The sequence below is a fragment of the Protopterus annectens genome, chromosome 4.part0, assembly GCF_019279795.1.
Source record: "Protopterus annectens isolate FY-2018-M chromosome 4.part0, PAN1.0, whole genome shotgun sequence".
Classification (NCBI taxonomy): Eukaryota; Metazoa; Chordata; order Ceratodontiformes; family Protopteridae; genus Protopterus; species Protopterus annectens.
The window spans coordinates 49,988,745-50,015,808 of NC_056733.1; the positions used below are offsets into that span (position 1 = coordinate 49,988,745).

The 27,064-nt window shown below is 40.1% G+C and overlaps 1 protein-coding gene across 2 annotated transcripts in view; it reads left to right on the forward strand.

The window, feature by feature from the left end:
- Positions 1-27,064, forward strand: part of SGSH (N-sulfoglucosamine sulfohydrolase) — a 326,328-nt gene that overhangs the window by 266,774 nt on the left and 32,490 nt on the right. For both annotated transcript variants that reach the window (XM_044068081.1, XM_044068082.1), the window contains one exon: positions 4,117-4,198. In XM_044068081.1, coding sequence (XP_043924016.1) covers positions 4,117-4,198 — 82 coding nt within the window. The remainder of the gene's footprint in view (positions 1-4,116; positions 4,199-27,064) is intronic.

Sequence of the window (27,064 nt, forward strand, 5' to 3'; positions counted from 1 at the left end):
TAGAGAAAACGCATGGAAAGAATTCCAGAAGTATAAAATACCTCAGTATCTTTAACTTCAGTATACTTCGCAATCATGCTAAAAAGCAGTTAAACGAAGACAAAAAAATATACTGCAATAACTTTCAGAATAATACTAAATGCAATCCTAAAACATTTTGGACATCCATTAAAGAAATTTTACATCCTGGCCAAAAATTCAACTCCAACCCCTCTCCTTATAACTCAGCATTCGAAACTGCAATACAATTCAACTCTTATTTTATAGCTAGTATAGCATCTCTAACCAAGGATTCCTCAACATCTCACCCCAACCCTGCCCAAGAGCCACACATCACCACATCCACTTTCACCTTCAAACTTGTGCCCACATCCTATATAAAACTACTCCTAAACAAACTTAAACCGTGCTCTTCTTCAGCTTCCAAGTGAATACCTAAAAATAGCAGCTAATAGCATTGCCTATCCTGTCTCAGTCCTTATAAATAGGTCAGTCCAGGAATCCCACATTCCCCCGCTCTGGAAATTCAATAGACATTAATAATTTTACACCAATAGCAATCTTATCTCCCTTCACCAACTTAGTTGAAAAATGTATTCAAAACCAATTTTTTATTTTTATTTATTTAACATTTGTTTACTGTGAAATTCTGACTTGGAACAAAGCCAATTGTCAGCGGAGGCCTGGGGAGAAATGCTCCAGATACTTGTCTTCATAATGTGGGAGGAAACCAGTGCACCTGGAAGAAATCCACATGAGCACAGAGAGGAAATGGAGACTCCACACAGAAGGTACCCCAGCTGAGAATCTAACCGGAGAACCTCATGCTGTGAGGTGACAATGCAATCACTGCACCATCGCACCATCAATTGCTAGAATATCTCCTATCCTCTACACAGCATGGCTTCCATCCTTCCCATAGTACCAGCACTGTTCTTCTAACCTGTGTAGATGCTGTCAGTAATGCTAGAGATAATGGTGAGCTAGTCTCCTCTTATTTGTAGACTTGTCTAAAGCCTTCGACACAGTTTGTCACAGCTAGCTTCTACTTCAAATGTCCTCACTAGGCGTCTCTAAACCCACCATTTTGTGGTTCAAAAGCTACCTGTTCAATAGGTATCGGTCAGTAACATGGCATTCCATGCTCTCTTCTTACCTACCAGTCACCACCAGTGTACCTCAAGGCTCTATCCTTGATCCCCTCCTCTTTAACATTTTCACCAACACCATCTATACTTCCACACAACACTCCACTCTGATACAGTATGCAGATGATTCCACTCTCATTTGCACATCTAACAACATGGTACATCTCCAAAAAATACTCTGGAAGCTTTAATAGCCACTGAAACATGGCTCTGTAACTTACAACTCATGCCTAACCCAAAAAAGACCAAACTGCTACTGTTCTCCTTAAATCCCTCTCATGAAAAAATGAAATTTAAGGTTCTCTGTCTTGATAATACAACCACTGAAATTGATTCATATAGCAAACTGTTAGGTGTGATAGTGGATGATGATCTTGCATTTGACCTGCATATACAAAATTGCATGAGAAAAACTCATCAAAAACAAGAGCTGCTTTACAGAGCCAAAAACATTCTCACCGATGAAACTAGAACTACACTTGCCACTACTTATCTCCTCCTCAGTCTTCTTTTTGGTGCGCCCATCCTTACTAACCTCCACTCTGTATAAAAATTAAAACTTGAATAATGCTGTAATACGTTGCTAATTTTGCAGCACATATGTCTTTCAGAACCCACCACTGTATAGCACTGAAAAGCATTAATTGGGCAGAACTGCCACATCAACTAACATATACACAACTTCTTACCACCTACAAAATTATCCAGCATCCCTCTCTCTGTCCAGTACTAAAAAACATTCTACACAACTATGTTCCCAATCTTTCATTGCGATCCAGTGACCAAAAACTCCTGTCTGTCCACACACCTAAGAAATCTGCTGGACAGTGTCTGTACTCTTACAAGGTTGCTAAGGCCTGGAACTACTTACATGTATCCATCTGGTCTATACCTCCCTCCCATATTTCAAAACCACTCTGAAAGACTTCCTAGCTATAATCTGGCTAAATTCTTGCTCAAAACCAGAATAAACTTTGTCCCTAAATGTGAACTAGTACCTTTTCATTCCTTATACCTCCTTACTGTCCCTTCTTCACTTACTTCCTTACTGCTATCTAATTCTGTTCCCTGACTTTCTTTGTAAATGTACCATAAGCCAGTTTTTTTTACCTGACTTCATATTGCAGTTCCTATTTGTATTAGACTAATTTACCTTTAATTTGTCTAGAAACCGTCTAGAATTTCTCTAAATATTCAGTGATTGTCATATATCATATATAGATTATTAGCCAGTGTTTTTATATTTTGTCGAATTTGTAATAATTATTTAAATTCCAGATGTTTTTGTTTTATTTTTGAAGATTGTAAAATTATTGTTCTTAAAATGTTTTGTAATAATTTGGAGCTTTTCTCCTTGGGCCTCTGCTGAAAATGGTCTACTACCGAGTCAGACTTTCCCAGTAATCAACTATCAGTAAACTGAATAAATAAATTGCTTTTTGTAGGATATGAGTTATTCAGATTTTCCCCATCTAGACAATCTGCCTATTCAAGCTCCTTCTCCCAGCAGTCTGCTTCAGGATCTCAGCTTTACTACTTGGCTATAATGCAGTCCGGGGTTTACCATAAACCTCCGGAAATCAGTTCTGATGCCTTCACAGGATAATATTTTCCTTGGCTACAGACTTTAGCTAGTCTACATGTTAGCATCTCTGCCTGCCCCCAAGGCTCAGTTTCTGTTCACACCCAACTTTCATGCTGAGCAAGATTCATCTTTCTTAGCGTACTTCAATGTGTGCAGAATTTTTGTAATGGTGCTTTTTCTTTTGAACCCTCCTTTCATAGAACTGTTTTTCCCACCTGATACTTACATTTAGCACTGGAGAAGTTGTCTGCAGAGTGAAAGTTTTTGAAAAGAATAAATAAAATAGAAATAAAAAAGGCAGATAATAAAGCAAATGACAACTTCTAGTTTATAAAATAAAATCATGTAATCATTTCTTTCATTTTTAAAATTGGTTTTAAAGTTACTTGTTTATTTCTGTATTTATTCTGTATATTTATTTGTATTTTATTTATTCTTTGTTGGCTCTAATTTATATGAGTTTTATCTGAAAGCTTTATGATGTGTTTACCTTTAATATAATATTAGTTCATTAATTAGTGTTGTTATATGATAGGATGGGCTGTGTCATGTGTTTTATTTTAAATAAGTATTGAAATGGGAGACTTTTTAAATTGTTTTTAAACACTGAAGAAGGACTTTATGTCTGAAAGCTTTGTTATTGAATAAACTACTTTGTGCTGCGAAGGGTGCTTGGTTATTATTGTTTTAGATGTTAAACTGGACATTGGCCATCACAGCCCGCTAAGGCTGGAAACAAAGGTATGTTTCATTAGGCCAGCCATTCCAAGAGCTTCAGCTAGGGACTCTGCCCTAAGGTTTTGCAAAGAAAAATCTGTTTAGCACATGTAAAATAAATGCACTTAGCGTAACATTAGGGCTGCTTGGAGAATTCTGTCTTTGGTAAACAGTCCCTCCGTCCAGTATTTGTTGGGGGAATATTATTGCTGTGATTGTTTAGGGCACTTAATGTGGTCAGAAGGCGGAGATGTAGCAGAGAGTTGCATGGTGGTATCATGGGTTGGTGGAGGTGCAAGAGCAGCCTGGGAAGGTTTTTATCCAAGGTAAGAGCATGCTCAAAATGCCTCACTTCTAAGGATGGACAAGGAAAGTATTCAGTGTACAGATCAAATATTATGGTTGGCTCAGAACTTTCATTTTTGTATTTGCAGGTATTTCAAGTGCATCAAGAAGATCTGTATCCCAATGCACAGAAAGATAAGTGCAGTGTCTGCAGCTTACTGTTGTACTGCACAGCCATTACAGGATGTTTGGAGGTTTCACTGCCACATACCACCTCTTAGCTGATCAATCATTTTGCCCCTATAAGTATAGTTTGTTACATATTGATTGCCTTGAAAACACCTATGGAGAGAAAGTTCTGATCGCTTCTTTGTTTTCTAGGTGCCTTACTTTATTCCTGACACACCTGCAGCCAGAGCTGACCTTGCAGCGCAGTACACCACGGTGAGCCGTCTCGATCAAGGTAACCCAGCTGAATGTGCCGTGATACATAAGCTGCATAACTGTGGGAGCTGAATATGTGTGGTAAGGGTAGGGTGCAGTGTGTCTGGATTCTGTATCAGAGTGATGCATGAGAATATTTTGTCTATCAGTATCTCTGGCTGTTAAAAGCTGAAGAAAGGTACAGGGCTTGTTGCTGGAATGAAAAAAGATCACGGTACAGATTTTAAAAGAAGGCTTATGAAGCAGAGCTCCATAATGTCTCAGATCTGATATAATCATTCATTGGATCTATTTAGCCCCTAAACACATGAGACGTATTGGTGACTGCTGTGTAGCCCTTCATTTTTTTCTGTCTGTCTCTCTGTGTTGTCTCTGCCTATCTCTCTATCTCTCTATCTATCTATCCATCCATCCATCCATCCATCCATCCATCCATCCATCCATCCATCCATCATTCATTCCTTTCACTTTTTCTCTGTATTTATTTATTTTCTTGCTTCATTTGACTTCCTTGAGTGTCTTCTCCATTATTGTGCATTTGGAATTTGCACCAACAGGTTGAATGTTGGTTTTGCCTTTTATTCCAGGAATGAGTGATGCCCCTTTTTGTACCACACTTTTTAAGGTGCACTGTTGGTGTACTGTAGGTTGAAAAACAAATATATGTTGCTTAGAGTACAATGGGGGTCATTATGTTGTGGACAAGTGGAATGGTGACAAGTATCTGGTGTTGCTTTGACTTTCTGAGGTCAGAGAAGCCTGCCTCCTTCACAGATGTACTTTGCATCAAAGGCTATTAGACAATTTCGGCTATACCATGGTATGAAAGGAGGGTAGGATATGTGTCATGGCAAATTTGCATGTCTGGTGGTGCTCTTGTTTCCACTACAGTGCGTGCTCTTTCTCTTTACTGGCCCTATTCCTAGGGCCATTCACTAGGGGGAAGCTATAAGTTACAGACGGAATCTGGGACAAGGGTGAGTTCCATACTTGCGTGTGCATTATTCCAAACAGGCCACACCAGTTTTAGTAAAGTAAACATAATGAAAGAAAAATTCATTGAATATCTCAAGCCTTATTTATAAGTGAACATATGTAAGGTATTTTACTTTTATCTGTATTCTAACTGAACCACAGCCAAGGCTTCCAATCCCCACCAGCTGCTGTAAGTGTAGTTGTGGTGGGCTATCCTGAGCTGTACTTTTCTAGAGATGCAATCTTTGTTTGTTTTCTACAGTCTACTGATATTCTAATATAGTCCTTGATGCAGCACACACAGAATAGTTCAAATAGTTAGCATCTCCGAGGTCTATGACAGCAGTTATTGCAGTTTTAGAAATGGATTTTGTGTATTTCTCATTTCAGCAACTGTTAATGCCACAAGCCTTTTTGGTCACAAAAAGATACCCCTTTAAAACTCACCAACTCAAGTTGCCTTCATTTTGGGATGACTCTGTACCCCAGCCAGGTCTGTCTAGCTTTACCTTACTTATCTAGAATCCAACCTCCTGTTATTCTGACCTAATTTGCTTGACATTGTCTTTGCTGACAGAATGCTAGAACAAGGGTTTAACATAAAGATTTTTGAAGATGGTTACTTGTGTTCATAGTGCTATTTCTTACTTTTGTTTCAAAATGAAGTTTTATAAGTGTATAAAATATTTACTCATGTACATATTAACATGAGCTGCACATAACTGTTTTCTAGGTTAGAATTTGTCATGTGATATCAGACTTCAGATGAATTAACAACCAGCATTATTACAAGTCACCATGTAATGTGCAATTTAGTAAAGTGGCAGGCTCATATAAGCAATGTAAAGCAAAACTGCTACTTTAGAATCACCATTTGTCTTGGCAGCTTTGTTTTGCTTTGAGTTGTAGAGTGTGTACAGATGTCTCTTATCAGATACTATGTGTACTGTGTCTTTGGGTGAAGTGGGGATTAATTTGTGGGAGACCGGTCCCTCGAATGGTCTGCATCTGCATTCTATGGTGAAATTAATCGGTTTCTGGATCTAAATGTCAACATGGTTTTCATTTCTGGTACAACCAGGCTTCCCTGTCAGTCTTGGGAAATTGAATCCTTTATTAATCACAACAAAAGTGTAGAAGTGAGAAGTAACATTACCATATGAATAGGCCATCTAACCACAGATCTGCACTTTATACAGCTGTTTTAAGTACACCAAGGAGGTCCGTACTTGCCACTCACAGAAGGATTAGTGCAGTTTTAGCACTCTATATTGGTAGGACGTTGGGAAGCATACAGACTGTACACATTTCAGTACATGGGCTGGTACTAGGCTATCAGCCCTAGGGCCTATACAAGCCTAGCCATAACAATTCCCTGGCTATTTCTTCCCACACTATTTACTTCCCTGGAACGCGGCTGACATGATCCCTGGGGTGAATTTCCTTACTCCCATCCAATCATCAAGGTTCCTTTTGAAGAGGGCCAAGGAGGTGCTCTGCTTGACATGTATGGGCAGTCTATTCCAGAGTCTGGGTCAGGAACCTATCCCTCCAGCATGTTTGTTTATTGTGACAACAAGGTTTAGATCCCTGGGGCGTGTGTCTCTGAGGGATTGGGATTTCTTTAAGTGTAGCATGTCCAACACATCTGGGTTTGAAATGGCCTTGTATGTTAAGTAGAGATTGCCTCTGAGTAGACTATATGCGACAGAGTATAGCTGGCGTACTTTAAGGCGATCAGCATAGGGCATCTGCTTTAGGCCTGTGATTCTTTTAGTGAGTTATTTCTGCGACCTTTCCAGTTGTTGCAGATGTCTTGAGAGGTACATACCAAATGGGGTATTGTATTCTATAGTGGGTCTAATGAAGGATGAGTACAGTGGGACAATGACCTTTTTTCTGGATAAAAATCCCTTAATGATGAGGTGTGCCACATAGAAGGATTTGCTGACTGTTGTGACGATGTGGTTATTGAAGGGTGTGACCACTGCCCACCTGTGTCCCTAAGTCTCTTATCACACTTTCGGTGTTTAGTGTACTGCCACCTATGTGGTAATTCATGGGTACATGTTTTTTCCCAAAGGGGATAACTGTACATTTCTTGGCATTGAGCTTGAGCCCATGGCTCTGGCACCAAGCATCTGTTTCTGTAAGGCCCTTTTGTAGAGTATCCACATAATTTGGGGATTCAATAATGGCTCCCAGTTTGCAGTCATATGCGAACTTTGTTAGTAAGAGTCCCTTAGTGTTGGCCTGTATTTCAGAGAAGTAGATGCCAAACAAGAGCGGTCCCAGGACTGAACCCTGAGGTACTCCACTTGTCTGGAGCTGGATGTGGAGTCAGCTACTTTTACAGTGTGGGTTCTGTCAGTAAGCCAGTTGGTAACCCATCGAGTGACGTAGGGATTAATTCCCAGCTTAATAAGTTTATCTATGATTCCAGAGTGGGGGATGGTGTTAAAGGCCTTGGCAAGGTCCAGATAGGCTGTGTGGACTGCCTTACCCTCATCCACGGCTCTGGAGACTGATTCGAAGAAGTCATTTAGGTTCAGGAGACAAGATCGGCCCTTCACAAACCCAAACTGGGTGGGGTCCAGTGTTTGAAGGTTGCCAATATCTTTGTTTATATTTTCCATGATAATACGTTCCATGGCCTTGCAGATCAAGCTCGTCAGACTGATGGGGCTGTAGTTCCCGGGATTCAAGGTGGATCCCCCCCTTGTGGAGTGGGATAACTGTAGCTGTGCGCCACTCATTGGGCATGAAGCCTGAGGTGAGGGTATAATTAAACATGACACTTAGGTGAGGTGCCAGTTCATTTTGTAGTTCATGTAGTACACAGCCCGGGATGTCATCTGGTCCCATGGATGCTGTATTCTTAGCTTTGGAGAGTGCGTTTTTTACCTTTGTGGCCGTTATTACCGGAATTTGGCAATCTTCCGGTATTGAGATGGGCCGTTTAGGGGGTGAGAGGGGGGTGAAGTTGGCACTGAATCGATCTGCCAGGATATTGGCAATATCCTTGAGATCAGTATATTTAATGCCATTCTGTTGCAGCTCAGAGCAGATCTGAGCCTTGCCATTTAGATTCTTGACATAGTTATAGAATGCCTTGTGGTTGTCTTTGAAATCTTTGGCAATTTTATTTTCATAACTAGCTTTGGAGGATTTTACGAGGGATCTCCGCTTCTTACTGAGGCTGGTAAGGGAATGTTTTGCATTGTGGGATTTTCCTCTTTTCTGCAATACTTTCTTCCTTTTGTTGTAAAGCATGTTTATAGCAGGGGACCACCAGATTGGCTTCCTTTTTTTTGGAGGAGAGCATCTTAGTTCTATTTGGGATGGCACAATTTATGCATGAGTGGATGTGCTCGTACAGTGCCTTAGTGTAGGACTCATCAGTCGAACTTTCAGTTCCCGTCTGCATGGGTATCATGAAGTTTGTCACTTCTGATTCGAGTAGCATGAAGTTGGCTTTGGAGAAGTTTTTATGGAGGTTTCCTTACTGGGGAGTGGGGGGTGGGATGTGGATGTTTAGGGTGATTAGCTTATGGTCTGACCTGACCAACGAGGGGGTGACCATAGGTGTGGAGCATCGATTTCCCATGTTGGTAATTATCAGGTCTAGGATATTGGAGCTGCTGGTGGGACTATGGATTAGTTGATCCAGGGCGTTGGAATTTTTGAAGTCCAAGAACCATTGGGCAAAGGTGTGGGTACAAGAGTAGTTTTCCCAGTTAATGGCAGGGTAGTTGAAATCCCCCAGTATTAGGGTGTTTGGTTGTATCTTAATATTTTCCAGTATGTTTAGAAAGGTGTAGTGAGAATCTTGGGGCATGGTGGGGGATCTGTAGCAAGCTACAATTTGGATTGCAGTCTTACCTAGTGTTAGTTGCACCTGGAGAATTTCAGATGCATTGTGTTGGGCAACTAGCCTGGTGGTGTGAATATCCTTGGTGAATATGGACACTCCTCCACCTTTAGTGTTTCGATCTTGGTTTGGTGGCCGAAAAGTGTGGTAAGAGTTGTAGCCTGGTACTGCAGGGGTGCTCTCTGGAGCCTTGAAGCAGGTCTCAGTTACTTCACAGATATCGATGTTTTCCATTTTTAGGAGTGCCTCGAGAGTGTGCATTTTGAGGTTTAGACTTCTAGCATTGAGTAGCATTACCTTCAGATTTTGCATGCTTGTACCTGTTACAGTGGTGGTTTTGTTCTTTGAACTTTGCCTAAAAAAGGTACTATAGGGGTGGTAAGACCCTTAGCCAGTAACCTGAATCCCAGGGGCGACAGGTGCAGACCATCTCTGGCAAAGCATCGTGGTCTGTCGATCATGTTGTCCCAGGCAGACAGATACTGGATCCTCTTTGAGTGACACCAGAAACTTAGGCAGTTGTTGAAGTGAATCATTTTGTCCTTATATTGTAGTATCATTCTGGGCAAAGGCAGGATGCTACTCGGGGCTAGGGTTATACCTGCCTGGGCCACATGATGCGAGAGCTCTTCATGTAGTCCAGGGAGGTACGTCTCAAGTCATTCATTCCAACATTCACAGTGATAGAGTCATATTTGTACTTGTGGAGTGACTTGAGTGCATGCGTTATGTGGTGGATCTTGGCACCCGACAGGCAGCTGACTAATTTTCTCCTTGTTCAGCCTGGTGAGTGGGACATCAGTGTGCCTGACTACAGAGTCACCTATGACTAAAGTTTTAGGTACATTGTCTTGCCTTAGGGGCTGTTGCTGGGTGGCACACTGGTGTTGTTAGCTATGTGACACTTTGGTTGAGATTGGTGTTTGTTTGCATTTCAGCTTCGGAGGTCCTTGCTGCTTGGGCAGGTTACAGTTAAGGGCCTCCACATATGTGGATTTAGTGTTGCTATCTGTGGGTGTTGGTGGTGTGAGTTTAGAAGGGCTATGTGTTATTTGAGGTGTAGTGTGGGTGTTGACCTTCTCCTCTTGACTGTCTACCACAGTCTTGGGTGAAGAGCTTTGCTTCCAATTTAGCTATGTAAGTGCATCTCTCACAGGTTGTAGTGTTGGGTGGTAGGAGTAGTCTCAGTTGTCTGTATACATGAGGCAATTGCTGCATTGCCCCAGTACACCCAGATTCATCAGGAGGACAGGAGAAATCACTGGACGCCGACCCTTGGACATGCCTGGTTTGGTGCTTTTCTTGAACAGGAGCTGTTTTCCCTTCCCTTAGCAGGGTACTTTGCAATTATAGGCTGTTTAGTGCCTATGATTAATCTCTCCTTAATTAATTATAAATAATTTCTCCTTATTAATAAGGAGAGTTCAGTGCTTGTATCAGTTTGTCTTCCTAGTGCTTTCCAGCAGGTATAAGAACAAGTGCTAGTCAAAGGGATGCTTAAAGGTAAGATGAAATAAATGGTTTATCCTAAACACTGCAGTGTGCACTAGAGAAGTTAGATGTGAAAGTAGGTAACTTAAGCTTTACCTGTCTAAAAAGTTAAGTTTTAGTGGAGAGTCACTATTTTTAAAACAACAGGATAGATTGAAAGGGTGTGATCACTTGTATTTTGGTACAATGGAATACAGTAGGATGGCCAATAAATTTAAATAGTTGAAGGGGAGTGATTTCACAAAATGATAATTTTCTGCTTACTCACACAAGCCAGTGAAAGCAGAACGGAAATGAGATATATGGTCAAATTAACATAAGAGGCAAGCAACTAGAAAGAGAGTGGTATTTAAGAACAGAATAGTAACAGGGTAGGAGGGTTGGAAAAAATTTCTGCCTGACTCACAAGAAACAGAACTGTGGTCTCTTTTGAACCTTTAATATGCAGTTAAAAGCATAATACAAGGGAAACACAAGGTAAAGAAAACAAATCACAGTACTCAAAATATAAAAAGGCAATAAACTAATACAAAATACAACAAATAAAAAGCAAACTAACATTTCCTTCACAGCAAAGTGTAGCAGAGTCTGGGTGAGCCTTTCTAATAAAGCTCTGAAATGCTTTATTGTACCCCTTAAATAGAAGGTTTAGTTATTAGCTCCACCCCCTCAGTTCACAAATGATTAACCTTAAGTGACCTCTTCTATCTTATGTATGAGTCCTTAATTGATCAGTTCTAATTTCTGCCTGACTCACAAGAGACAGAGCTGTGGTCTCTTTTGAAGTTTTAATATGCAATTAAAAGCAGAATACAAGTGAAACACAAGGTAAATAAAACAAATCACAGTATTCAAAATATAAAAAGGCAATAGACTAATACAAAATGCAACAAATAAAAAGCAAACTAACCTTTCCTTCACAGCAAAGTGTAGCAGAGTCTGGGTGAGCCTTTCTAATAAAGCTTAATACAGTTTCTAATACAGTTTTGTGAAGGGGGTAGCAGATAAGAGACTGGCACTAGGACCCAGAGAAACAGGCAGCTCGCTTAGAAAGCAGACAAAAAAAAAAAGGAAAATGAAAGTAAACATCGTACTGCAAGAAAATGCCTTGCTTGAGACTGCAAGGCACTTTGGAGCTCATCAGGCAGTTTCACACTATTGTTTCACCCGATGCCTGTATCTGTTGGAAGGTGATAACTGATGGTGATTAACACTGTCTGGATGTTTGAGGAAAGTAGCAAGAAATCAAACCAACTTCCTGGTTTTCTGATGCAGTTTTCCTTCACCTTTTACTGGTAAAATTGCTTCAGTGTAGATTCCTGTTAACACCAAGAGACTAGCTGTACAGAGAGGAGATGGATTTTGTTTTTTTAAGTTTGTCTGCTATTTAACATTTTAAAGATTTTGTATTTGCTGATGGAGTTGCCTTACTGTTCGGTAGTTTTGTTTAAAACACTTACTCTGGACAAGTTTTTTTAGTGTGAACTGCTGACTAGTTAGTTATTCATAACTTATCACATAATTTATACTTCAGAAAAGTGGTAAGGGAGTTCTGTTCTTCTGTTCACTTACAGCAGTAGATGTGTTATTTCTCTACATTTGGTTAGTAAGTGTGGGCACAGGATGCTCTTTCAGTCCAATGACCTTCTTGGAAGTCTAAGATAAGTAAACTTTTTTTTTTTTACAAACATAGTACTTTACTGTTGGAATCTGACTGTTTTATTCCAGTTACACCTAGACACTTAAGACAAATAAAAGAGCAGATTTCATAAGAGTAAAACAGTATCTTGCTACTTACTAAAGTCTGACAGCGCACATAAAGCTTACCAGTTGCGCTCCCAAATCTCTGCTTGCTTCATATCTTCCTATGTAGTCACGACATCGCTATACAAAAACATGCATATACTTCTATACAAAAAAGGCCTCACTGTGTGCGTGTGTGTAAAATTATAGGATGTAAAATAAGCAGATGTGTATTCTTTCTTCTTACAACTCAGGTAATACAATGACTCTCGTAGATTGGTACTAGGCTATTGGCCCTAGGGCCTGTACAAGCCTAGCCATAACATCATCTTCCATTTCTTGTCAAAATGTATCCATGCTGCACACATGCTTGTCTGTGTATTTTATTTTGGCTACCCTTGTATAACTTTCTAGCTGCTAACCTTGTTACTGATATACCTATCAACTGTCCAGAATGTCCAGATTTTTGCTTCAAATATTTTGTATGGTCATCATAAAATAAATATTACAGACTAGACTGGACTACTGAAATTATATTGTAGCTGGATTTAAGCTGTAAAGAACTTAAGTCTACAGATCTTGCTTTGATGAGTCGATCCTTACTGCTGGAACTGCCAGTGTCTGCTTCTACAAGTTTTCTGCTTCAGTCAGTTTTATTTGTATGGCACTGTTGTTGTGTGCCTTGTTTCTTTACACTAGGGCAGTGACTGATTTAACAGATTTAGGAATATTTTGGAATGGATTAATGAAACATCTGTTCCACATTTTCCTTAGAACTGACTAACTCTGGGGCAGGTTGCTGTGAATCAAACTGAAAGTACAGATTGCTATATATATCTTGAAATGATAGGATGATGTAAAAGGGAATAGCTGATGGCTTAGCAGCACCAATTCACATCAGCTCTGCATATCACTTCATAGGGAAGGATCTTGCATTGGAAATATAATGCTTCTCCAAGCAAGACATAGAATGTGAATGATCCACTGATTAAAGGGATTCCTCATACCCAGAGTCATTATATAAACCAGCTACTGAGTTTTTTTTGCCCTTTTAAGAACTTAAGTAAAATCCATGGTAAACAGTAAATTATATTAATTCATCAAAATAAGTTTTAATTATTAACATATCTTAACCATGCTGTGAAATTCCTAGTTGAAGTAATTAGTATGGTGGAGGTATGGTATTACACATTTTCCAGATGCAAGGTTGAGAGCTATGTGCTCCATGTAAAATGTGTCATTCTCAGACAGAGTGCTGTGGATTTCAAACATTTGAGTTTTAGGCATCATATCCATTAGAAAACATACAATTATGCAAATGATGTTATTGTAACAAACTTATTAGTGACCAAGAGTTAATATCTGTGCCTGATTTTGGTTCATAGGTGTCTACTAGGCTAATGGCCCTGGAGCCTTTGCAAACCTAGCCCATAGGATTACCTTGACATCGTGCCACCCAACCTTAGTTCCCAGTGCCTGTGTCGATTAGAGACACTGTAGTGATCCCGGGGTGAATTCTCTACTTCCCATCCACTCATCAAGGTTTCTCTTGAAGAGGGCCAGTGAGGTGCTCTGTTTGACATGTATGGGAAGTCTATTCCATAACAAGGGCAGTCTCTAGGTTATGAACCTGTCCCTCCAGCACGTTCTGTTGATTGTGGTAATGAGGGTGAGGTCACTGGAGCATGTGGTGCAGAGGTATTGGGATTTCTTTAGATGCAGCATTTCTAACAGAGATGGATCAGACATGACTTTGTACATCAAGCAGAGATCGTCTTTAAGAAGGCAATATGAGACAGAGAATAGTTGGAGTTTTTTTAGTCTGTCCATATAGGACAAGTGTTTAAGGCCTAGGATCCTCTTTGTGAGGTACTTTTGCGGCCTCTCCAGCTGTTGCAGGTGTCTAGTGAGGTACATGCCAAATGGGGCATTGTACTTTATGACTGGCCTAATGAGGAAAGAGTAGAGGGAGACAATGACCTCTTTCTTCCTGGATGCAAAACCCTTAGTAATGAGATATGCCACATAGAAGGACTTTCTGATCACAGTGGCAATGTGGTAGTCAAAAGAGAGGCTGCTGTCAACCTGTGTTCCAAGATCTCTTATAACACCTTCTGTGTTCAGTGGACTACCATCGATGTGGTAATTCATGGGAACCAGGTTTTTCACAAACGGGATGACTACACTTTTTTTGGCATTGAGGCTAAGGCCATGGTTCTGACACCAGTCATTGGTCTCAGTGAGGCCTTTCTGTAAGATGTCAACATCACTTGGAGAGTTGATAATAGCTCCCAACTTGCAAACGTCTGCGAACTTTGTCGGCCAGAGACTCTTTGTATTGGCCTGGACTTCAGATAAGTAAATACCAAACAGGAGAGGACCCAGGACTGAACCCTGTGGGACTCCACTCATGACTGGTGGGCAGTCTGACTTGGAGTCTGCTACTTTCACACTGTGGGTTCTATATGTGAACCAGTTTGCAACCCACCTAGTGATATTGGGGTTGATGCCTAGCTTAGTGAGTTTTTCTACGATACCTGAGTGGGGAATGATATCAGATGCCTTGACTAGATCAAGATAGGCTGTATGAATCACCTTGCTTTCATCCACAGCTGTGGTGACTGACTCAAAGAAGTCGACCAAGATGAGCAGGCATAATCTACCCATCAGAAAATCAAACTGTGTGGGATCCAGAGTTTGGAGATTCCCTATATCCTTTTTTATAAGGTCTGTGATGATGCGTTCCATAGCTTTGGATATCACACTCGTCAGGCTAATGGGGCTATTGTTCCCAGGGTCTGTAGTCGCTCTTCCTTTGTGGAGAGGGATGACTGTAGAAGTGCACCTTTCGGTAAGGACAAAGCCTGAGGTGAGGCTGTGATTGAACAGGGCACACAGGTGAGGTGCCAGTTCACTCTGTAGTTCATGTAGAACACAGCCAGGGATATTTTCAGGTCCCATGGAAGCTGTATTCTTGGCCTTGGACAGTGCTGTTTTAACCTGTACAGCAGTAATACTGGGTGCATGGCAATCTACTGGTACTGCTGATTGGTTCTTTGGGTGGGAGGGGTAAAGCTGGCACAGAATCTGTCAGCCAGTATATTGGCAATATCTGTTGGCTCGGTATAGGAGGTACCATTGTGCAGTAGCTCAGAGCAAATCTGGGTGTTGTTGTGGAGATGTATGCAAATACTGAAAATATGTTAGTCAATAACAAACAGAAATAAATGAGGGCTTTTTTAAAAATCTCCACATGGGTCTCTGCTTGCTGCGATGCTTTTCTTACTAATTTCTAGTCAGTAGGACTTAACTTGTGATTACTGTGGTTGATTGTGCTACTTTCCTGCAACAACTGGAGAGGCCGCAAAAGTACCTCACAAAGAGGATCCTAGGCCTTAAACACTTGTCCTATATGGACAGACTCAAAAAACTCCAACTATTCTCTGTCCTGAGTACAGTGGAATGATTATGTTCCTTCCTGAAGAAGGAAGTCTTAGAAGAAGAAATCTGAAGTTACTGCCTATATGAAGATCGCAGATCTCTCTAGTGTACATATGGGAATCAGATTCCCAATGAACTGTATAATCTCCAAAAGAGAACCCACTTCACTTGAAAGACACTGCACAACAAATCTGTGTATTGCCATGGATATTCTTTACATAGCTATAAAGGGCCTTGTGGCTGTCTTTATTATCTGCTGCAATTCTGTTTCCATAGCTAGCTTTAGTGGAGTTGATGAGGGATCTCAACTTTTTGTTGAGGCTAAGTGAGTTTTTCCAGTCTTGGGACTTCATCTTATTCCACATCAGTTTCCTCCTTCTGTTGTTGAGTTTGTTTATGGCAGGGGACCACCAGATTGGCTTTTTTTTTTGGAGGAGAGCATCTTGGTTCTATTGGGTATGGCAAGATCATACATTCATGTGTGTTTGTACAGTGCACTGGTGTATGATTCGGCGGTCATGCAACTATTCTCCATTTGCATGGGTGCCATGAAGTTATCCACCTCTGTTTTTAGGAGCCCAAAGTTAGATTTGGAGAAGTTTTTTATGGTGGACATTATTTTCCTTGATCAGCTGTGTGTTTTCAAATCTGACAATAGTTTTCATTACTAATCATATGAATGTCTCTGATTTTGCTTCACTTCTTTGGTATGTGCTTCATAAAATACACGGTTCTCCAGCAAATTGATTTGTATCATAGACACTTGAGTTTCAGGCTACATATTCTTCATAAACTGTATATTAGTGCAAAAGCAATTGTAGCAAGTAGCAGCCTTATTATCCATCTATCGTTTGTTGACTGGGTTAGTCCCACTAAGCTAGTAGTTTCTTTTCAGGGTATTACTGAGGTGGTGGGTAAACTACTAGGGGGAATTGGGTCAGGGTGTCTGGAAACTTGAGGATTCATAGGTGCTTCCTAGACTATTGCTCTCTGAAGATCTTATGAAGTTTAGCCTTACATTCCCATGGCAGTTATTAGCCCGTATATTTCAAAATAATAATAACTAAACAATGGTCTGAACAGCTATATGCTAGGGTATTTACATGTTTCCCCTGTCCAAAAGAGACAATGATGTTTTACTGGTGGTGAATTTTCTGTTAACCATCCATTTGCCCAAATTATGTTTGAACAGAATATGAGAAGTATTTTGCTTTATGTGGAGTGGAAGACTCTTCCACAGAAGAGGCATTCTCTGTAATACCTACATATCCTTAACAACATGTTCTGTTAATTTTTCAGAAATGATTGAGGACTCTTGAGTGGGTGTTTATAACCCAAGTGAACTTGCAAATATGTAATAGTCTGCTAGAATAGGGTCTGTTGAGGCTCTGCAAGTAAAACAAAGGTCACTTCTCTGTAGCTTGTCTGACACAGGCAAGAGAGAGACAAGGCTTTGAGATGGTCTGTGTAGTTTTTTTATGATTTAGACCATTGATTTTTTTAGGGAGGAAGCTTTGTGGTCATTTTGAGGTATTACAAATGTCTGGACAGGCATATACCAAAAGGAGAATTATACTCAATGACTGACATAATAAGTGCTGAGTACAGTGGAATGATTATGTCCCTGGACCTGACCGCAATACCTTCAGATATAGGCTGTGAGATGAAAAAGGACTTCCTGACAAATAGTGGATATGTGGTGAGCAAAGGACAGTTTATTGCTGACATAGCTTCAGACACCGAACTACAGGGTCAGATTTTAGGGGTGTATTGTCAGTGTGATAGTTACTGCTGTGGTGGTGCTGCGGTAGCATTGCCCATTCGATTCTCAGTTAGAGCGTCTTCTGTGTGGCGACATGCATGAATGGGCATTCCTTCGTTGAAGGTTGTGCGTTCGGCACGACTAGCCAGCACTTAAAAATCTACTGCCAATCATTAGCGGACCGGAGTTCCGCTGTGGCGACCCCTAACCGGGAAAAGCCGAAAGACACAGACAAACATTCAGTGTGATAGTTACAAGCAGTCATGCTTTCTAAAGGATGTGATTATGCACTTCCTAGCATTTCATTTTAGGCCATGGTTTTGGCACAGACTATTAGTTTGGAGTCAGCCTTCTTGTAGGAATTTGGTGTCCTCTGGGTGTTTATGATGGTACCAAATTTACAATAATCTGAAAACTTGGCCAGCCACAAAGCCCTGACATTAACTATGATGTCAGAAAGTGCCAAAGAGGAGTGGGCCCAAGGACTGAACCAAAAGTACTCTGCTAGTGGCATGTCTTTTGGAGGAGGCAGACCCACCCACACTTACTTCCTGAGTTCTGTTTGTGAACTAATTTGCTATTTAATAAGATACATAGTGGTTGACATTTAGATGAGAGAGTTTATCTATAATACCAAAGTGTGGGAAGGAATTAAATGCCTTTGAGAAGTCTAGCTATGCAGTGTGCACTGATCTGCCTCATCCATTGCTTCAGTGACTTTTTCAAAGAAGTCGAACATATTAAGTAGGCAGCACCTGCCCTTAAGGAATCTGAAGCGGGCTGTATCAAGAGTATGTAGATTACCTAAATCATTATGTATTAGTTCTGTAATGATCCTTTCCATAGCCTTAGAGATGAGACTAGTGAGACTTATGGAACTATAATTACCTGGATCTGTTCCAACCCCACCTTTCTACAAGAGAATGACTGTTGCCATCCTCCATTCATACAGCACAAAGCTTATTATGAGGCTGATATTGAATATCCTCTATAAGATGTCTGACAAGGCATGTTTTAGGCTGACTAGTAGGCAGCCTGGTATGTTATCAGACCCCACAGATGTAGTGTTCCTGGCTTTAGTGCCTTGATGGCCTTAGATAGTGCCTTGATAACTTCATCATGGAAAAATCCAAAGACTGGGGTGTAGTTGTATGAATGTGATCTGAAAATATTAGAGGGGCTGAAGGGAATGAAGCTCAAACTGAATTTGTCTCCTGGTAGACTGGTTATGTCCTCTGGGAAATTGTGGTGTCGCTTAGTATTAGCTCTACATAGTGCCAGGCATCGTTTGTGAGATTCTTAACATTAAAATATTTTCTCCTACTCTTTTTTTGCCAAGTGCCATGGAATCTTTTATGTTCACCCAAGGAACCACCTGCTCATTTATTAGTATATTAAAGTAATACTTAAAATCCATCCAGACTTGGGACAGACTTCATTTCTTTCAGATAACATATGGTGCAGCTCCCAGTGAGGTGAAGTCTGCCCAAATCTAAATGGGAAGGTATTTTGTGGTTTTCCACCTAAGGAAAATGCACTTTTGGAATATATGTCCATGCTTTTTCTTCATGGAAGTAATTAACATCCCATCATTTAGCTGTGAGTAATGAGTTCAGAGAGCACCATCACGAAGGGGGTATGGCTTGGGGAGCAGTTTGGAAGGGAGTGGCCAGACAGCATTGTGTTGATGTGGGTGTGGCTTGATGGGGGCAGTAGTTTGGGAGTAGTGAGTACAAATTTGAAAATGCTGGCTACACCCCTTACCATTTAGTCATTCCAAGGTGTTTGGAGGTTTCATTGTCGCATTCCTGGCTGAACTAATCACTATGGTGTGTCACATGGGTTGTCCTGAGTGTTTTGAAACTTAAAGCATTTTCATTTCTTGAAATATGTTCAAGTCCTGTATTATTCAAGTGAAAACATCAGTCAATGCTCATTCTTCTCATGTACTGTAAAATTCAGTGATCTCACAGATGGCATTTAGGAAGTATTCTTTTATTCATAAGATTGAGATTGAGTGACCTCCAAGTTTGAGTGTTGGGGGTTGAGTCATCATCACAGATAATTATTTTTAAGTTGACTATATGTGTTGTTGACTGTGTTATTTAGCCAATATGGAGTGTGATTTAAGTACTAAAACATGGATTGGATTTAGGTTTTAGAAACATTCTTTGCTTCCATGGAAGGGTTCTGTAAAGGCTCCAATACAGGATGAATTTCTGCCATGAGATATGGTTCTGCCAGTGTCCCTGATTTCCATGTTGTAACTCTCCTCTCCAGTCACTTTATTGTTCAGAATGGGTTAAATAACCAGAAAGAGGACTGAATGTCTTGTATGTAGTGCCCCTTACTCTACGTACAAAATATGTTTGCTTTCTCTCTGTTAGCATTCTCTAACATATCTGTAAACTCATGTCTGCAGCAGTGTTGATCTGTTCTGAGGCAGTGTTAGTTATACATTTACATTTTTTCATTTAAAATGGGGTAAGCACAATAATGCGATCTGGGTGATGATGGAGGTTAGGCTACAATAGAAATAAACAGACGTGTTTGATCAGCACACCTGAACAAATCTGAGCAAACTTGAATACTGAGTTCCTGCGGCTTTCTTTTCTTCATATCTCTCACTTGACTTAATTGAGAAGCATTTGAGGGTGAGCAGTTGTAGTACTTAGGAGGTACTCTGAGTTGAAGGTGAACAGAAATGCCATTAAGAGGGGGACTTTCTGCTTTAAGTGTGAACAGAAGTTGATATAAAGAGAGATCTTTGTTTCATCTGCAGGATTTACCCTTACTGCACCCTTAAGTCACAATATGTGTGTTTGGCATCACCTCTTCAGAAGGAAGGACTCAAGTAGGCTAGTATAGATGAGAATGTGGACATTATACTTGGTTTGTGTGCTGTGTGTTGCAGCTCTTTGTCAGTTGCGTTGGTTTATCAGTAAGCCTGAGAAATTAGTGCAGCTAGAGAATGAATGTGATGACGAATAAAACTTTCTACTCTACATACCTGAGAGTTTTTAGTTATGTTTTAGGGTAAAGTGGCTTTTGGCCATAATCTCCACATTACTCAGTCTAGACTCTAGCACCACTCATTTTTTTGTGATACAATGTATTTGCAGCCTTTGTAGTTATGAAAATCACCAACATGGCAACTGTAGAAAGGAAGTAACTGTTTTATCAGAGCAGTTTGTAGGACTTTTTTTTATGTTTATTTAATCTACGCTCCATGCACAATATAATTTTTAGATAGGACCTGAGCCAAAACAGCAGCAGCAACGTACACAAAGTGCAGAAATATAACACAACAAAAGGACAAATATTTAACAAATAAAACATTAGGGTAAATGTATGATGAAAGAGTGCAGAAATTAAAAACTGGAAAACATTTAAATTACTAGATATATACTTTAGTAACAGCTGTTTTATGGCTATAGTTTTAAGAAAATCATTCTCTTCATGTAAGTATGCATTTTTATTTTGAAGGTTTTATATTGTAAAGTATCTCAAGGTCACCTACTTTGCAAAGTTTATAGCTGTGCCAGTTAAACTGCTGCAGTACCACAACAGCTTGTTCTTTCTATAGATCATTGGAATTAACTAATTTACTCCACTGGAGCTCAGGTTGTCACCTCACAGTAAGACATTGTCCTGTTTGATTCTCAGCTAGAATGTCTTCTGTGTGAAGACATGCGTGAATGGGCGTACTTTCTTTGAAGGTTGTGCATCAGGGCCGGCAACTCGGCACGTAAAAATCTACTGCCAATCATTAGCGGACCGGAGTTCTGCTGCGGCGACCCTGAACCGGGAAAAGCTGAAAGACACAACAACTCCAATGGAGCTCAGGAAGTTTGCACTGTAGCTTCTAATGGGTGGAGCCTAAGCCTTTTGACAGAATCGAATTATATTGTCACATTTTAAACAAATGTTCATATCTCTAGAACCATAGAGGTTATAAAAGAAGTATAAATGGCAAATTCTCCAGCACAAACTACTTTTATAGTGGTAGTATTCTTTAGGTTCTAGTTCTTAAACCAAATTTTATAAGTCACAGTAAACGCAGTAACTATTACATTTGTAATATTTTGTAAACAACTTACAATATCTCAGCAACCACTCAGGTTACACACATACCGTCATCAACATTTTATTCATCTAGCTGAGAGCTTTCATATGAGGCTAAGGAGTTATGTCTGTGTTACTTGGTTGTTGAGATATTTAGAAAAAATATGAAAATTATATCTATGTAAAATATCTTAAAAACAATAGTTAATATCTATTTACCTGCACTAGAGAGATGTCAAATATTAATGTAGCTGAGTTTGCCATTATTTAAGCTTTAAGATGAAATCTTTTAAAACGTTGTACATAGCATAATTTTGGAATTATTTATATAAATATGAACAAGCAATATTTGATGCCTAGAGACGTCAGTAGGAGTTAACTGCATATGCACCTGGAGGTGTCACTCGGATGTGATGAGTTAATAGAAGTGCAAGTAAAGTTGTCATCATTCTCTTAAAATGGTATTTGTTAGTTAATGTTATGTGTACAGATTGTTTTATTATCCTTATTTGATTAATCTTCTATTATATTTCTTTGGTATATTTGGAAGGAGATAATAAAAGGGAAATTTCAGGAAATAAAAAAAAAACTGATATGGTTTCAAGCTTGGCAACTTCGCTCTTTTATGGTGCTATCACCTTCTAGAGGTCAGATGTTAGAACTGTAGTAGGAAGCTTGGTAGTAGTCATGGTGTGAGCTGCCCTTGAAAGCTACACTGTAGATCCAGTCCTTGCATGTGAAGGTGACTATGCTTAGTGCAGGGTAAAAGCAGAACAACATTCTGTTCCTTTAGACTTAAGACTACATGTATCAAGTTGCAGCAGAGTGAAACAAAATCCATTGTTAACAAAACTGAGTTTGCTCTCTCTGATGTTACATTTGAATTCTGTTACTTCAGAGACTACAGCTTAGTTTTGGAATGTTAGTCTTATTGTTGGTTTATAAGAAACACTATTGCTAAAAGGATGCTCCTATCAAGAAAAACACTCACACTGTGTAACATTTCAGAGTGGTTTCGTCAGTTAATATTAGGGCAGTACTCTGGTATTCAGGAGTGACAAGTAGAGTGGCTAAAGCTTTCATGTGCTTTCTTTTTTTCATGGTAGGCATGGCCCTCACTGGGTGAGTGGCAAGAATTAATAATGCACTATGATGAGTCAGGAGACATTTGAGAGAAGAGAAATGTGCATTGTACACTGATATGTTACATTAGCCAGGTAAGAGCTTCTCATGCATTGTATGGAGAAGTATCTGAGAAAGCATAATATAAAATTTGGGAAGCAGCACTCATTTATTTTGTACCCAAAGAAGCTTTGTTCCAGCATACATGCTAATCGTACCTTCATAAGCTTTTTTAGTTCCCCAATTGCTTTGCATTACCTTTGTATCATAAAATAAACTTACACATTTATCTAACCTGCAGTATTGTCTACCATCAGCTTTACTCAGCTTAATCGGCCCATTCATTCTCCGTCAGTGAGGCAAGGGTCATCTGAGAGGGACTGCCATCTAGACTGCCTTCAGGCGTAGCTCACATTTTCATATTTTTCTCCCCAGTCCTAAAGTTTGCACACCTTGCTAGGCATCTGGGAGAGGAATGGAATGGCTGTTCACAAAGGAAATCTCCTCAGTTTTGCAAGGGACATTCCCTCCAAGTGTCCCTGCTCCTCCCCTCACAGCATGAGTAGTGGTGTCTTTGGGCTCCACCAGAGAAATCACACTGCCCAGTGTGCCTCAAAGTGCAAGTGAACACCTCCCCTGGGAGAGGTGTATGGTTTATGCCCTTTCACCCCCATGCCTTTTGTCACTAACTGAACTTTGGTCACTTGTGTTGTAGTCAAGGATCTCTCGCTGTGTGCCGGGGGAACCAGGCACGGTTTAACCTACACTACTGATGCATCTAAGGCCCATGCTTTGGACCCAAGCTGCTGCTTTTTCCACCCTTTGTCCCATGCCTTCCTGAAAGCTTCTGTGGACTTCTAACCCACCAGTGCCTCTAGTAGCATGTGACATTCTTTCCTACCCTTTTCGTGAAGAAATATTATTTATGTTCAAACTGAAGTTATTTGTTTCCACACTCTACTGTGGCCTTCATTCTCTGACTGACTCTCCTCTTACCTTTTTTTTTTTTGTATTCTTATCACTTTTTCTTTCCTCCAGGGTTACCTGATCCAGTTCCATGAGCTTGATTTTTGTACATATTTTTCTGTCTTCCCAACTTTCTTGTAGCTTTCATTTGCACACCCTCATTATTAGTTTGCATTGTTTTCCCTTGAAAGTGTACCAGAACTGTGCATTTCATTTGTGCCTTTACTGGTGGCCTGTAGAGTAAGCATGCCTATCTCTTTTTTTCTTGAATCATTTCCTTTGTTGATGCATCCCAATATCTTGTTCACTCATAGGTTCATAGAAGGTTATTAGGCTAATGGCCCTAGAGCCCTTTCAAGCCTAGCCATATTTATCCCGAGTTGCCCCAATTGTCTGTGGTAAGGTGAGTGAATTTGGAAGATGTAAGGGCCTATGGTAGTAAATACCGACTTCCTCTGTCCAGGAATAACATCAAATAATTTTTAGAGAGACCAATTAAGACCTTGAACCATGACTCCCTCAAAATTTTTAAATGTGGTCATTGTAAACTGTGTCCATTTATTGGCACAGACAAGTGCGGGGGCGGGGGGATTTTAGACATGGTCCACAGATGGAGGAGTGTAAACAGATATAGTTATTACACGGATAAAGTTATGTATTTAGCAATAATTTTTTCATGTTAGGCATTCTATACTGCAAAAACTGATAAAACCTTGAACAAAAGGATATAACAACACAACTACAGTATTGGGAAACAAGACAGTAAAACAGCGTTGGCTAGGCATGCTGTGAATAACTTTATTAAATTTTAATTCAGTATTTTAGAAAAGGTGAATTCAGCTTAGTTTGGGGGGGGGGGGTGACTGGCAAAACCATGTGTTACACAGGGAAATGATTTGGCAGATATGTACAGATGCAGCTATTCCACCTGGACTTAATGAAACTATTTCTGTTGCCAGTGAATTAAAACATAGGATTTCAAAACTGTGAAATTTAGTGGAGTAGTCATTTGTGTGTTTGGTGATTTATTTTTGTGTAAACTGTTGAAGTTGTCAGCCTGGTATTTAGACAGTTATATTTTGATGTTATTTTAGGTGTCTGTTCCTTTAAGTACTTCGGTGGGATTTTTACATCATGATGGTGTGTGTCTAAAGGTTTTTAAAGCAGGTTGTTTGAAATGTGTTTTTATAGTTCTGAAGAAATCCCGAACAACACTGGATGAAAGCATTTAACTGATTTATTTATTTTCAGTAAAATTTTCACCTCAGTTTCTTAGTGGACTGGCTGTTGGTTTTTATACTTTTTATTCTTTTAAAACAATCAAGTGGGCTGTCTCAGTATTTTTTGGTTCTTTGGTTCTCCAGCATGCTCATGTCAGAGGCTAGGTTAATATCCCTGTAACGAGTGACCTTCATGCAGTTGGATTTACAGAATGTGTAGCACATCCATCAGGGCAAGGTCGGAGACTGCCAGGCACGGGTCACCACTTAGCAACCTGTAGGAGACAGAATACAGTGACATGACATTTCAGTATTTTTGTATAAGACTTGTTTTGTGTACCCTGTAATTTAATGGTGAGAAATCTCCATAGTCTCCCCAGTTTTTGCAGGTGTCTGGTGAGGTACATGCAAAAGGAAGCATTGTACTCGGTTACTGGTCTGATGAGGGCCGAGTATAATGGAATTATAACATCCTTAGATCTAGATGTGATGCCTTTACTTATAAGATGTGCCCCAAAGAAGGATTTCCTTACTACTGTGGATACGTGATGGTCAAAGTTCAGATTGCTATCAACCCAAGTAACCAGATCATGTACTACTGTTTCTACTCTTATGGGGGTGCTGTCTATAGTGTAATTAGCAGGGATGTCAGCTTTTCCAAAGGGAATAATAATGCATTTTTTGCATTTAGCTTTAATCCATGGCTTGGGCACTAGTCATTTGTCTGTGTTAACCCTGCCTGCAGTATATTAACATTGTTGAGGGTCTGAATGACTACTCCTAATTTGCAATCGTCAGTGAACCTGGTCAGTCAAAGGCCGTCCAAGTTTGCCTGGACTTCTGAGAAATGAATTCAGAACATTAAAGGGCCCAGCAAAGAATCCCACTGGTGACTGGTCTTTTTCTAGAGGTGAAATCACCCACTTTGACAGTATGTGTCCTGTTGGTGAACCAGTTGGCTACCCATCTGGTAATGTAGGGGTTAAGTCCTAGTTGGGAAACTGGGAGAGTTTCTCTATAATACTTTAGTAGGGGATTGTGTCAAATGCCTTGGCTTGGTCATGATAGGCGGTATATACTGTCTTTCCCTCGTCCAGGGCCTTGGTGACTTTCTTAAGAAGTCAACCATGTTCAACAGGCATGCTCTACCTTTAACAAATCCGAACTGGGTTGGGTCCAGAGTTTGGAGACTACCTATGCCCTTGTTAATAAGGTCTATAATGATTCTTTATATGGCCTTGCAGATGAGACTAGTCAAGTTTATGAGCCTATAATTCCCAGGGTTGGTTGATAATCCCCCCTCTGTGCAGAGGGATTACTGTTGCTGTCCTCCATTCTGGTAGACCATAGCCAGTTTGCAGGCTGAGGTTAAACAGGGATCCAAGCAGGTCAACTAGGCCATGTTTTAAGTTGTCTAAAAGGTAACTTGGGATGTTGTATGGTCTCATTGATGTTGTGTTTTGGCCTTGGAGAGCACCGAGATGACTTGATCTTCTGAGACAGTAGGCTGAGGAATGACTGGAGGGACATGGAGGTGAAGTTTGCTCCAAATCTGTCAGCTAGAAGGTTGGCTATTGCGTCTGGTTGAGTATGGGTGTTGCAACCCACATCTAGTTCAGCCAATAGCTGGTTATTCCTTTTTAGATTTTGGATGTAGTTAAAGAATGCCTTTGTGATTATCCTTAGCTAGGGAGGCTGTTTTTACTTCGTAATTAGCTTTGGACGACTTGACAAAATGTCTGATTTGTTTGTTTAAGCTAGAGAGGGATTTCTTCCTCTGCTGAGCCAGTTCCCTCTTGTTCTTGGACATTAGTTTCTTTCTCTGGCACACAGTTTTCTGTCTTGACTAGATGGTTCATTTGTGCAGTGAACAACCTGTCTTTAGGTTGCACCCCCCCCCCTCAAAAAAAAAAAAAAAAAAAAAAAAAAAAATCTGATATCAATTTCATTTTTTCCACGACATACAAGTTTGGTTCCAAGCCTCAGAACCAACTCAGCCGTTACTACAGATCGCAAAAGCAAACACTCTTGAGCCTAATCCTTACCCACAGTACTCCTCTCCTAGTTACCTCGGATCTTGTTTGCCACTTTTCCTGACAGATGTGTTCACCATTACTCTCAAGCTAAGTAAAACTTTTTGATATAATTCAAATTTTTGAAAGAGTTTCTGTTTCTTTCTTCTTTATCTATTAGTTGTTAACCTACCCACTTCTTTATAACACTTTTAAA